This window comes from Sycon ciliatum, chromosome 1, assembly GCF_964019385.1.
Source record: "Sycon ciliatum chromosome 1, ocSycCili1.1, whole genome shotgun sequence".
Classification (NCBI taxonomy): domain Eukaryota; kingdom Metazoa; phylum Porifera; class Calcarea; order Leucosolenida; family Sycettidae; genus Sycon; species Sycon ciliatum.
Window position 1 is genome coordinate 11720530 of NC_088643.1, and position 14895 is coordinate 11735424.

A 14895-nucleotide genomic window follows, 5' to 3' on the forward strand; every position below is an offset into this window, starting at 1 on the left:
AGAGCAGCACAGCACTAGAGAACCACTGGAGCATGCGCTCTTCTATACTTGCCTGGATCTCATTGTTATGGTGAAGGAGCTGGAAATATGAATAGTGAGTATTGTACTGTCTTAGTAAAAATACATCAACTACAGTACTCGTCCAGACACATAATACATACACAAACAAACGCACACAAACACGTGCGCACGCGTGTACGTACGTACACACAAACCCATTGGACCTTGGACACATTGCCATGTTCAGGCAGGATAGGTCCTGTGGTCTACAGAAAAGCCGGCCACAATTGGAAATGGTGTTGAAGGAGCTGCGCAGTCTGTGTGTGCTCGGGTCGAACCATGGCTACATGCATGGTGCTTCATGCCTTGGCATAATAGCACACACCGGTAGCAACGGGTATTTCTTGCTCGTCACACGAATGCTAGCAGTGCTGCTAGATTTCAATACTGGAGTAAAATATGATGTGTATCTCAAGGATAGTAGCATGAACTTGTATGTACAGGGTATGGCTGACACTGCTATGGCAATATATATTGCAGTATAAACATTTGTAGAGTATAGTTTTCCAGGTTTAACTGACATAGCGGTAACTATTCTGTACAGTGACTAGTGTAAAAACAGTAGGTGCGAGTAGACATGAACACATTCAGTAAAACTGATACCACAGTAGACTGGACTAGACAGTACATGTAGTTCAGTTGATCATTATATCTACATAGTAACACAACACTGTGTGTGTCATAGACAATCTGTATACATCATGTCTATACAAGTGATGTCACAGTGTTGTGATCAATGACAGGTAGTGTGCTGTTGGAGTATCTCTTACTGCAGTAGCTGCTTGAAATGATCCCTGTCCAGTGCTGGTCACTTTCACCGATCTCAACTGCTAAACACTATCCAGTAGAGATCTTCAGAAGCTCACCTAGCCCTGGAGAATGTACAACAGAGAGGGTGCATACACACGTACACATGCATGCATGCAGACATGCACACACGCATGCGCGCACACACGCACGCACGCACGCACGCACACACAAACAAAAACACACACATTGACAACTCTCAAAACATGTCGAGTCCTTTCAGAGAGGCAATACTATTAATAGGACATTTCAGTTCTTACAACAAACTGAATGGTAGGTGGCAATGAGTACAAGCAATATGGCTCTTCAGACTTAACGTCCCACAACAAACACACGCACATCTGACAGAACGCATGCACTAACACATGCCTAAAATGGTTATGTCAGTCTCCCTGTGAGAGGAGAGAGAAATTCAAAAGAAATCCTGGAAATATGACTCAATTGGCCTCTTGGCCTTTTTGGTCGTTCGTTCGCCCCCACTGGGCAGTATGCTTTATCACTTGGCAGGTAGGTTATCAGCCTCGGTGGCTGTTTGCTGGCTCAATAGGCAGTACGACTCAGCCCTCGGTGGGTAGTATATGATCATCAGTGACCCACGGTGGGCAGTATGCTCTAGCCCTCGTTGGGCAGTATGCTCTAGCCCTCGGTGGACAGTATGCTCTAGCCCTCGTTGGGCACTACGCTTTACCCCTGGCCGGAAGTTTGCTTTAACCCTGGGCTGGGGGGGGGGGGGGAGGTCGGCAGGTGATTGACCTCAACGGCCGTTCGTGCACCTCGTAGGGGCTGTGTGCTTATTTGTGCGCCCTTGGTTGGGCTGTAGGCTTCAGCCTTCGGTAGGCAGGTCTCTTCTGGCCTGGGCGGCCATTCGTGCACCCTCGGTTGGGCTGTTTGCGTTAGCCTTCGGTAGGCAGGTTGCTGGTCTCAGCGGCCTGATTCGTGTGCCCTCGGTTGGGTCGTATGCTTTTAAAACACTTGATGGGTAAGTTGTTAGCCTCGGCAGCCATTCATGCACCCTCGGTGAGCAGGTTGCTGGCCGCGTCGGCCAATTGGCGGGCAGCTGCGCAGTATGCTAGCGGCCCACGGTGGGCAGGATCATTTAGCCCTCAGTGGGCTGGCTGTTGGCCTCGGTGGCCGCTCATGTCATTGGCCCACGGTGGGCCATTTGTGCGCCTGCCCCCGGTGGGCAGTGTGCGTTGCTGAGGATCAGTTGTGATGATTTGGCACAGCTATTGTCTCTTGCTTCTTTGGAACCGGTCACTCAGGACATATCATAGCCGCGGCTAATGGGGTTCCTCGGCATTCGTGCCAGTGGTTGTGAGACCTATCCCCTCACCCCCAATGCCAGGCGCTGCATCTGCCACTAGGGTTTCCTGGGTGTTACCGCTCGCCGTGAGTTCCCTTGGAGAACGGACACGATAATTTACTTTCTTTTTCATCACATGCTATTATATAGATTACTGAAAGCATTGAGCATATTCTTTTAGCACCCTTTTTTCTAAAAGAAGTCAGGCAACCCCCAACCAAATGTGTCAATTGCTTGTGAGTGTGTGTGTGTGTGTGTGTGTGTGTGTGTATGTGTGTGTGTGTGTGTGTGTTCATGGGGTGTTGGCAATTATGTTTGAGAAAGAGAGAGAGAGAGAGAGAGAGAGAGAGAGAGAGAGAGAGAGAGAGAGAGAGAGAAAGAGAGAGAGGGAGAGAGAGAGACAGGGAGAGAGAGAGAGACAGAGGGAGAGACAGAGACAGAGGGAGAGAGAGACAGGGAGAGAGAGACAGAGGGAGAGAGAGACAGAGAGAGACAGAGACAGAGAAAGAGAGAGAGAGAGAGAGAGAGAGGGACAGAGACTTAGAAAGAGGGAGACAGAGACAGAGACAAACACAGAGAGATAAAGAGACAGAGACAGAGACTGTTGGAACATACCATTTATTTTACATTTCCAAAATCAAAGACCTAGTACAAGTACCACACTGTAAGTCCACTCCTGTCACAGACACAGCAGTTGTTCTGTTGTACTGTTAAATTACTGACATACGAGTACAGTACACAGCAGTGGTTCTGTTGTACTGTTAAATTACTGACATATGAGTACAGCACACAGCAGTGGTTCTGTTGTACTGTTAAATTACTGACATACGAGTACAGCACACAGCAGTGGTTCTGTTGTACTGTTAAATTACTGACATACGAGTACAGCACACAGCAGTGGTTCTGTTGTACTGTTAAATTACTGACATACGAGTACAGCACACAGCAGTGGTTCTGTTGTACTGTTAAATTACTGACATACGAGTACAGTACACAGCAGTGGTTCTGTTGTACTGGTAAATTACTGACATACGAGTACAGCACACAGCGGTGGTTCTGTTGTACTGGTAAATTACTGACATACGAGTACAGCACACAGCAGTGGTTCTGTTGTACTGTTAAATTACTGACATACGAGTACAGCACACAGCGGTGGTTCTGTTGTACTGGTAAATTACTGACATACGAGTACAGCACACAGCGGTGGTTCTGTTGTACTGGTAAATTACTGACATACGAGTACAGCACACAGCAGTGGTTCTGTTGTACTGTTAAATTACTGACATACGAGTACAGCACACAGCAGTGGTTCTGTTGTACTGTTAAATTACTGACATACGAGTACAGCACACAGCAGTGGTTCTGTTGTACTGTTAAATTACTGACATACGAGTACAGTACACAGCAGTGGTTCTGTTGTACTGGTAAATTACTGACATACGAGTACAGCACACAGCGGTGGTTCTGTTGTACTGGTAAATTACTGACATACGAGTACAGCACACAGCAGTGGTTCTGTTGTACTGTTAAATTACTGACATACGAGTACAGCACACAGCGGTGGTTCTGTTGTACTGGTAAATTACTGACATACGAGTACAGCACACAGCGGTGGTTCTGTTGTACTGGTAAATTACTGACATACGAGTACAGCACACAGCAGTGGTTCTGTTGTACTGGTAAATTACTGACATACGAGTACAGCACACAGCGGTGGTTCTGTTGTACTGGTAAATTACTGACATACGAGTACAGCACACAGCGGTGGTTCTGTTGTACTGTTAAATTACTGACATATGAGTACAGCACACAGCGGTGGTTCTGTTGTACTGGTAAATTACTGACATATGAGTACAGCACACAGCGGTGGTTCTGTTGTACTGTTAAATTACTGACATACGAGTACAGCACACCGCAGTGGTTCTGTTGTACTGTTAAATTACTGACATATGAGTACAGCACACAGCAGTGGTTCTGTTGTACTGTTAAATTACTGACATACGAGTACAGCACACAGCGGTGGTTCTGTTGTACTGTTAAATTACTGACATACGAGTACAGCACACAGCGGTGGTTCTGTTGTACTGTTAAATTACTGACATACGAGTACAGCACACAGCAGTGGTTCTGTTGTACTGGTAAATTACTGACATACGAGTACAGTACACAGCAGTGGTTCTGTTGTACTGGTAAATTACTGACATACGAGTACAGCACACAGCAGTGGTTCTGTTGTACTGTTAAATTACTGACATACAAGTACAGCACACAGCGGTGGTTCTGTTGTCCTGTTAAATTACTGACATACGAGTACAGCACACAGCAGTGGTGCCGTTGTACTGTTAAATTACTGACATACGAGTACAGCACACAGCGGTGGTTCCGTTGTACTGTTAAATTACTGACATACGAGTACAGCACACAGCAGTGGTTCTGTTGTACTGTTAAATTACTGACATACGAGTACAGCACACAGCAGTGGTTCTGTTGTACTGTTAAATTACTGACATACGAGTACAGCACACAGCAGTGGTTCTGTTGTACTGGTAAATTACTGACATACGAGTACAGCACACAGCGGTGGTTCTGTTGTACTGGTAAATTACTGACATACGAGTACAGCACACAGCGGTGGTTCTGTTGTACTGGTAAATTACTGACATACGAGTACAGCACACAGCAGTGGTTCTGTTGTACTGGTAAATTACTGACATACGAGTACAGCACACAGCGGTGGTTCTGTTGTACTGGTAAATTACTGACATACGAGTACAGCACACAGCGGTGGTTCTGTTGTACTGTTAAATTACTGACATATGAGTACAGCACACAGCGGTGGTTCTGTTGTACTGGTAAATTACTGACATATGAGTACAGCACACAGCGGTGGTTCTGTTGTACTGTTAAATTACTGACATACGAGTACAGCACACCGCAGTGGTTCTGTTGTACTGTTAAATTACTGACATATGAGTACAGCACACAGCAGTGGTTCTGTTGTACTGTTAAATTACTGACATACGAGTACAGCACACAGCGGTGGTTCTGTTGTACTGTTAAATTACTGACATACGAGTACAGCACACAGCGGTGGTTCTGTTGTACTGTTAAATTACTGACATACGAGTACAGCACACAGCAGTGGTTCTGTTGTACTGGTAAATTACTGACATACGAGTACAGTACACAGCAGTGGTTCTGTTGTACTGGTAAATTACTGACATACGAGTACAGCACACAGCAGTGGTTCTGTTGTACTGTTAAATTACTGACATACAAGTACAGCACACAGCGGTGGTTCTGTTGTCCTGTTAAATTACTGACATACGAGTACAGCACACAGCAGTGGTGCCGTTGTACTGTTAAATTACTGACATACGAGTACAGCACACAGCGGTGGTTCCGTTGTACTGTTAAATTACTGACATACGAGTACAGCACACAGCAGTGGTTCTGTTGTACTGTTAAATTACTGACATACGAGTACAGCACACAGCAGTGGTTCTGTTGTACTGTTAAATTACTGACATACGAGTACAGCACACAGCAGTGGTTCTGTTGTACTGGTAAATTACTGACATACGAGTACAGCACACAGCGGTGGTTCTGTTGTACTGTTAAATTACTGACATACGAGTACAGCACACAGCGGTGGTTCTGTTGTATTGCTAAATTACTGACATACGAGTACAGCACACAGCAGTGGTTCTGTTGTACTGTTAAATTACTGACATACGAGTACAGCACACAGCAGTGGTTCTGTTGTACTGTTAAATTACTGACATACGAGTACAGCACACAGCGGTGGTTCTGTTGTACTGGTAAATTACTGACATACGAGTACAGCACACAGCAGTGGTTCTGTTGTACTGTTAAATTACTGACATACGAGTACAGCACACAGCGGTGGTTCTGTTGTACTGGTAAATTACTGACATACGAGTACAGCACACAGCAGTGGTTCTGTTGTACTGTTAAATTACTGACATACGAGTACAGCACACAACGGTGGTTCTGTTGTACTGTTAAATTACTGACATACGAGTATAGCACACAGCAGTGGTTCTGTTGTACTGTTAAATTACTGACATACGAGTACAGCACACAGCAGTGGTTCTGTTGTACTGTTAAATTACTGACATACGAGTACAGCACACAGCAGTGGTTCCGTTGTACTGTTAAATTACTGACATACGAGTACAGCACACAGCGGTGGTTCTGTTGTACTGTTAAATTACTGACATACGAGTACAGCACACAGCAGTGGTTCTGTTGTACTGTTAAATTACTGACATACGAGTACAGCACACAGCAGTGGTTCTGTTGTACTGGTAAATTACTGACATATGAGTACAGCACACAGCAGTGGTTCTGTTGTACTGTTAAATTACTGACATACGAGTACAGCACACAGCGGTGGTTCTGTTGTACTGTTAAATTACTGACATACGAGTACAGCACACAGCACACGGCACTCGTGCACACGCTCTTGTATGATGCCATCACTCTAACTTACTGCAGTGTGCGATGTCTGAGTGGTGCCAGCATAGCACAGTGTTGGGTGTGTTCACTTAGGTGTTCATCAGTTTGACGATGTTTGCCACACAGGTAAGCCATGCCACAACGAGGACATGCTTTGATGTTGTCCAGGTCATAGCAGACAAAACATGCTGCTACACGTGGACACCATTCCAGTAGTGCAATGTGGTGATCGATTCTCACTTGGCCTCGCTTGGATTGATGATGTAGGGCAGCAACGGCAGAGACGTATAGCACAGGGTAGTCTCCAGCTTGTAGTGGTAAGTACACAATTCCAGACACTGACAGACCAGTTGCACAATTGCTTGGCAGGCAAGCACTGAGATCATTAACCAATGACTTCAATGCTGGGAAGAGTTTGGAATTAACATCAGTTGCTAAGACCGTATTCTGCAGCAAAGCACACAACACAGAACAGTGTTGAAAAGAACGTAACTGAATTCAGTAAACTTGAAACAGGCAACATCATACTACACAATAATAACAAATCAGGTTGATATAGCAGAAAAGAACATATTCCATTTCCATAGTTACCATGTTCAAAATTATCACATTCCCCTCTGTGTTCTTCAAGAAATCTACCTTAGAGAGACAGACACTATACAGTAGATAATTACTGAGTATACTGGTTTGCAGTACAATGTTCCATTCAGAGTGGAATTTGGTTGAAAAACAGTTATGGTAACCTGAACTGTGTACACTGCACTACTAGCTTACCTCAATCTCGAGCAGTGTTCTGGCCGTAAGTATACAAGACTGCATCACTTCCACATCAGGTACCTTGTTCTGGCTACAGTTGTTAATCAGTGCTGTTGTGTGATCTGCTGGATTTGAGCCATTACACCATCTCCTGAAATAGTCCATCACAATGTTGTAGGGATGCTGTGCTGGTAGAGTGAGACCAGTTGGAGTTGTGCGCGCCCTTCCATTAACTACCAAGTAGCTGTATCGGATGGTGTACACATCATTCAAGTGCAAGTCCAGTAGTGTGGACACTGTGTCATCATCCATGGAGTGCAGGTACTGTTGTAACCGAAAAGCAGACACAGTGGTTTTGTCGTCATGGGTATTGACCGTGCGGCTGATAGCAGTTGGTACATGTTTCCATTCGCACCGTGGTATACCCAGTATTGTAAGCAATGATGGTGAAATAATCCACTCACTGCTACAGAAACTTGACATGACCTTGCCCAGGATCACAGCAATGCACTGTAGCAGAAAACCGTACATTGCAGCACATGACCTGACTGCACCGTGTGATAGGAAGTGTGATGAAATCACTCTCTTAGCAAGGTCTTCTACCACCAATACATTGGGAATATCCTTGTTTAGCAGAGTGGAACAATACAGTTGAATGAGTTTCAGGGCACATTCAGTCACACCTGTTGCAAGACCAATTCCCAGTGTTGTTGTAACACGCTGGTACACCACCTGAAGACGGGATAGTGTTTCCTGGCTGGGCTCAACCTGTCCTTCCCTGCAGTCGATGTCCAGAGACATGGATACCCTGCATGACTCTAGAGAAAGTTGCATCAAAGGTAGCTGCAGCGGTGACTCCACTCCTGTCGGTTCTTGTTCAGATTTCTCTAGGAGCATTTGGGTTCTGGAATCCAAACTCTCAAAAGTGACATCAGAATCTGCAATGCTTGGACAGACAATATAACAAAGGACCACGTTGAGAATGCTTTCAGCTTGAACGGATAGCGGTGCTTTGTCCAATCTTTGAATCCTGTCCCTAAGCTCTCCAACAAATACTGCTCTCCCACACAAGGTAGCTAGGATACCAGACGACTTTGTTAATCCAGAGAAAGAAAGCAAGTCATCACCAGACAAAACATTAACAACAGACAGCGCCTTCTGTATATTCACCCGTTCCTGAAGCAATTGGTAACTCCAGTACATTGCTATGTCTGCACCACAACCTCTACAGTCATCAACTTCTTTCACAAAGCCAAGGAAATGCTTGCACATTCGCTGTTGGTACATGTGTTGCTTGTCTTCTGGGCATTGGTAACGACCAAACTCGGCGATAAATGGTTGTAACGAGTAGCGATCCAAACACGAATTGTAATCCAGGAAACAAATCTTGATCAACGGATCAAAACGTACAAGATGAACCACACTGGCATCAGTTGCAGGCAAACCCACCATCACACAAGCACAGCCAGATGAGAACGAGGAGCGTAGTTGAGACAGAGCATGGAATGATTCCTTGTCATCCTGTTGTAATGTGTTGTATGCTAATGTCAACAGCTTCAGGATTCGATGATTCGGTTTCAGACCATCGTCGTTGAACACATCAAGACCAATCTTCTTGAACACCGCCAGCAACATGGTTGGAGTTAATCGACCACCTTGTAGAAGACCAGCTGTAATGCGTACAGCAAGTGGGACATTTCCACAATGATCCACTAACCTCTGTGCATCTTCAATGCTTACACTACCTTCAACACATAGACCATGGAGAAGACCAACAGCACAAACCTTTGTCAGACCATCAAGACGATGTTGTTGTAGTTTAAACTGGGCAGCGTGTAGGTCAAAGTAAACACGACTTGTCAGTAGGACATGGACATGGGGTTGTAGTCGAAGTAGTTGCTCCACAACATCTTGTAGTTGGAGATCTTTATCAGCACCAGCCTGGATAGCATCCTCGGCATTGTCTAGGATATATAACATGTGGTGTTTGCCACCATCATTATCCCTGCCATCAGTTGATTTCGTTGTCTTGCCAGTAGTTTCAGATGAAGCTGGGTTTGTTTCGAGTCGGTTTTGAATCATTGCCTGGACAGCGTCAACACCAGCTACACCGCGTAAGTCAAAGAACTCCACACGACAACCAGCATTGCAACATGCATGTCCCACAGCAATGGCTACGGACGTCTTACCAAAACCAGCTGGTGCCACAAGACTCTGCACTCGTGTAGGTGATGACTTGGACTTTGTTGTGAGAATATTGTGACTGATCTCTGTAACAATGTCATTCCTGCCAGTGAAATGTCGGTCTTTGTCCGGTAGAGATGACTGGCTTGAAGTTGTTGATCTTGTTGAATCCTGTGTTCTAGTCAATGTTGTATTGGATGTTGCACCTGTTTTAGTTACATTAGCGGTTGTTTCAGCTGATGTTGGTTGTTTGAAGATTGGCTCACATCTGTTGGACGTCCGTTGTTGGTCTGCCTGACAAGCTCCCACTGTGTGCTGCAATGGCTGCGTTTTCTGTTTGCCAACTGTTGTCATGGTGATACCTACCAAGGAAACAGAAAGTATGAATAAACCTATTGTAAGTTTTAAATCTTTTTCAAAAGGGATGTATGACCTACTTCCTACGTTCAGCGAAACTTTGTTGCATTTTTTTACAGTTCCGTCAAAAGTATTCAATGGCTACAACACAGTTTGCAGAGGGGAGAACAGAGCAGCATACGAGAAATAGTAGTTTATAGATGTCACACAGTTTGTTTCGAAGTGGTCCAACTTCTCTCATCATCTGAATCCGATCACAACTCATTCCCTGCATTAAGTGTGCTTCCTCGCTGACTCCCGTCTGCAGTGCTGACACACTGACAGCTCACGCGCTGTAAACATTAAAATATGCCGAGAAAATATTTGATCGTACTTCTTTGCTTGAACTGTGAACTTGACGATTTGCACGGTGCCGCTGTCGGCAGTTTTTCTCTCCGCCGCTCTCCAGAATCCCATGGAAGATGCCATAGCGGCACAACCAAAACTTAATGTTTTTCATCTTTGCATTGGGGTTCTTCTGCCAGCACGCTTCCAAAGCCTGCAGAACTTCTGAGCTCCTTTTCTGGTTTCATTCACCATCGGTGACACATCGGTCTGCAGGCTGTGGAAGAACGCCAAGTCGTCCGCGTTGAGATCGGGGTTTTGTCCAGCCTGAACAAAAACCTGAATGTCAAATCCTTTCGCTTTCCCCTGTCCTGCAAACACACGCCCATTGATTTTTGTTGTGTGCGGACACATACCATCGTGCTGGTACAGCAGTGGCTGGCCGGCTCCTGGGCACTTCTTCGAGCCACGCGGCTTTTCAAACTTCCATTTCCCAGACCCAACATTTCCACATGGTTGGACGCATACAGTCAGACCTCGCATAACCGCACACATCCGTTTTCCACAAAAAAATCCGATAGGCGAGGGAACCGGATAATCGAACACACATACTGTATGTATGCATGGCATATGCTGTAAATCGGTAACTAACAATAATTATTTTCTTCCGGATGGCAGGGATCTGGATAAAAGAGGACCGGATAAGCGAGGTCTGACTGTACCAGCATCACTGGTTGTGTATGCTGCATCCTCGTGAAACCACCACATTTTCTGTTGCATGCTTGTCATGCATCATGTAGAACCACTTCTCACCTCCACGTGTCACGTTTTTCAGGTCGGAGAATTTCATGGTCTGCTCATTCAATTGGGAGAGGACAAATTTCATGCGCTTTATTTTATGCTCGGCTGTCAAATCCGGCTTGATGTATCGTCGCCGTCTCCGCATCTGAAGCGCCTTGCACCTAGTTCAAACAGTCACAGGTGAGACATTTACTCCTTCTCTTACCAGCTTGATGGCTAATCGGTTCAACGACAATCGAGCCCAGTTCTGATTGTTTAGAACAACCAGCTTTTGTGCGATTTCAGTGGTGAACCTTTGACCGGCTCCTCGGCCACACTGGGTGCGTTCGATTACAGCCATTAATTGATTCATGAATGGAATCTTGTCGTTGGATTTCATGTCATGTAGCCCTGGAATCAGTTTGGAATCCATTTACCCTAACATGGGGTGATGTGAATAGCCAGGGACGTTTCATGAATGGATTCAACATCGTTTTGCGGTCATAATCGAACGCACTCACTCCTTCCGCTTGCGTGACCAGTTGAGTCCTGACACTGGAGCGGAACTGGATACTTGCTCATGGTAGATCTACTTTGAAGTACAACTTGAGTTGTTTGTGCACAAATTTTACCTTGAGATTTAGAGAACTAGGAAAGTCTGAGAAGAGCTACGCGAACAGCTTCTTGATCTTTGTCAGCGGTCTACCTGCCGTGAATTCTGCGGCATGAAGAGTGACGTCCTTTTGATTTGGGATCTTCGTGTCTTTCCGTCTTGTGCGCACAATAACTGGTATTGTTGGCGGTGATACCGGTATAATTTTCAGTATTGTTCTTGACAGGCATTTTTGCAATCTCCCTGGGCCAAGGAGCTCACAGGAATGGTTTTTGTAAGGCTCTGTTTCTCATTTCTCACTTCGGTGTTGTGCGCTTGTGGGTGTGTTCTGGTGACATCCTGTCAGGACAGGGCTATACTAATTTCTCCAAAGGACTCCACGCGTATCGGAGGTTCTAAGCCTATCAGAGAAATGGATGTCACCATGGCTACCCTATCTGGGGGGGGGGGGGGGAGATAGATCACCGATATGTGTGTCTATTGCCTATAGAAAGATCATAAACAGAACTCTAAAACGCTATCGGAGTTCAAAACCCTATGTAGAAGTTTTGCTTATCAACGGAGAAAGTAAGTTAAAAAATCATAGTAATGGTAGTGTTCTCAGACTGTTCTGTGCACAGAGCAATGACAGAGGGACAAGTTCACGTTAGAAAATAACGCCCCACTTCCAGCTATTACAAACAAGAATCCTGGGCTTATCTCCTACCAGTGGTTTTGCTAGAACTCTACGGCTAGTAACAAAGTCATGTTCTACTGATAGAGGATTTACCACAATGGTGTTGATGACCATCTTGACTTAGTGAGATCTTTTGGAGGTCATTGAATGATGGCTTGTAGCCTTGGGCTTAGTATTTCCATGGAAATGTTCAAATTTAACTCTGCCGCCGAAGTACCTTGCAATCTTCTCTCTCCAAGAGCTACTGTACTAAGTCTGAGTTGAACATTTTGTCTGGAAAGTGGTATTCTCTGGAATGCTGCACTATAGCTGCTGCCGGCGTAGCAATGAGAACAACTGACCCCGACTAAAGCAATGTTTGCGATTTCGAAGTAAACTGCAGAACTTGAGAAAAACAAAACTCATCAGCAGCTACGATGCAAAGCAATAATAGAAACTTCACTCGAAAAATCATATTCGAAAGTTTCGGATGAAACGCTATTTTTTGTGAACCGGGAAGGTTTCAGAAACGACCTGCGAAAGTTTGAAACATAAATTCCAAGGCAATCCAAAGGCAATGCCGCTAGGGGTTACCGGGTGTTAGCGGCCGTCGTGAGTTCCCTTCAGGAACGGACACGATAAATTACTTTTTACTTTACCTAAACCAAAGTTAAAGCTATGATTGAAGTTTGGAAAATGAACAACTGAGCAGTCACAGAAAGTAATTCAAGTATGAATGGGGACGGTGTGGTTTCCGTCCAGCACTGCACTATTTGGTGCATAGATGCGCGTGCGAACTGAAGTGCATGGCGGTACAGGATGTGCACATGCATGCCGTTTACGTCCAACATCGGGAAATCGCTGTGGGCTGGCTTCTGTGATAATTTTCCTTCTACTGCGATACAGTGCGAGGCTAAATGTTCTAGAATGCTCTTGTTTTAGACTAATTCGAGGCTGCTGAACACTAAAATTGGGTGTACCTCCCGGGGCCGAGTATGAATCTGGTTGAGATCAGTACTTCGCTATGCCTCTGTGCAAACAACGGCTCCACCTTTTTTGTTCAAGCATGGCATGTGTGGCATCAATGGAAAGGCGATGACCTCAGCTACCTAAAATAGAATCGACAAGGGAGTACTGCTCACGGGATCAGATAGAAGCGGGCGGGCTCGAAGTCAGGCCAAAGAGCTTTCACGCGGGCCCCATTGTAAATGTACACGCAAGTTGTGACTGCAGTTTTCACCTGACCCAGGCTGGAACTGAACTCTCTAGCAATAATCTAGTGACCCATGACAGTGCTTCACGCCGGTGGCACCTGCATTTCTTGTAGATCTACAGGATCATCATGTAGATCTGGTTATAACCTCAGGACCATGTCCATCTAACTGAACCCACCCAGGGTCAGCTCTCAATACGATTGATGTGAATGTATGAACTGATTGATCTCTGTAAGCACTTCTCTATGCTAACAAGTAAGTACAGTGTTGCTCAATGAAATCCAATCGCGTCACTCAAGTTTGCGCCTTGCACAATTTCTCAGCCCAGTGTTCGCAGGTCTAGGGCTGCGCAACGCCCAGCGTGTACTTGAGTGATGCGGTGACTGGACTTCATTGAGCAGGACTGTACAAGTCATGTAGTTACACGAATGTTCAACGAGTTCCCCCCCCCCCCCCAATCTTCCTACGCCACGTAATCAATGTGAAAACTTACCGGAGGACGAGCCAAGTGTGGACTCATCATCTGCCGACATTGATATTGGCTTCGTCGGATGGTCAGTTTTTCCACTGGCAGTTGGATCGCGTCGCTTTGCCATGGTACTGGCGACATGTTCCGCTACATGAGGCTGGCTGTGCTGAATGAGCCTCAGGAACGTGTCGACCTGTTCCTCTGTTTTCTTCAGCATCAGCCTCACCACGTACCTTGTCAAATCAGACTTCACGTTTTCCTTGCTAGAGGCAGTATCATATTCATCAACGTCCAGCACATCATTCTCCAGCAAGAGTTCCAAGATCACGGATGCATCTAGATTGGAAAGTAGGAAGGCTATGTTATAGCGCACCCTGTCTGCCATTATTCACACTCCTGCCTGTCCGCGTGACCACAGTTCACTCGCACTGCGGACTGATCACGATCGAAATCGAGTTACTGCATAACTTCTTAGGATCAAAGAGTTGTCTTTCTCAAGCAATAACACGTACTTTCAAGTACAAGCCGTTCATCAGCTGTGGCTCAGGTACTGAGCGAATTTCATGAAGGCAAACAATTCTTCGAAAATCACGCTTGAAATGTTCAGCATCAGCTCGATCGCCTGGGCTCTTCGCTATCACAGTATCAGTAACAGCACTAAGAGAATAGTAAAAAAAATACTAAAAATTAGTCGGAAGGAGATGACAACGTCAACGCGGTCGGTGCAGCCATGCCATGGCCGCGCCAGTACTGGCAAGTGGCAGTAGCCTTCGCATTTGGCCGGCGTTGGGCCTGAGTGAGGCCAGGGTAGACTTCTACCGGGTGAGCTCTCCGCCAGCCTCCGACTCCGGTCATGGTTGCCATGGCGCATGCGTGCACGAAGAAAGCGTT

General features: G+C 45.7%; 1 protein-coding gene across 1 annotated transcript; it reads right to left on the bottom strand.

Annotated features, from left to right (window-relative positions):
- Positions 1-630: 630 nt before the first annotated feature.
- On the bottom strand, positions 631-14661 carry LOC135813390 (uncharacterized). The gene is made up of 4 exons (XM_065326491.1): positions 14029-14661; positions 7427-9954; positions 6687-7099; positions 631-932 (listed from the first exon to the last, which is right to left on the bottom strand). Exons 1-4 carry the CDS (start codon positions 14387-14389, stop codon positions 923-925), a joined length of 3312 nt encoding a protein of 1103 aa, XP_065182563.1. The 5' UTR covers positions 14390-14661; the 3' UTR covers positions 631-922.
- Positions 14662-14895: the final 234 nt, after the last annotated feature.

Excerpts from the sequence above, each read along its gene's own strand:
- LOC135813390 (XM_065326491.1), bottom strand. The coding sequence starts at position 14,389 with ATGGCAGACAGGGTGCGCTATAACATAGCCTTCCTACTTTCCAATCTA. Across the intron at positions 9,955-14,028 it reads CACACTTGGCTCGTCCTCCG|GTATCACCATGACAACAGTT; the intron begins GTAAGTTTTCAC and ends TTTCCTTGGTAG. Across the intron at positions 7,100-7,426 it reads GAACACTGCTCGAGATTGAG|AATACGGTCTTAGCAACTGA; the intron begins GTAAGCTAGTAG and ends GCTTTGCTGCAG.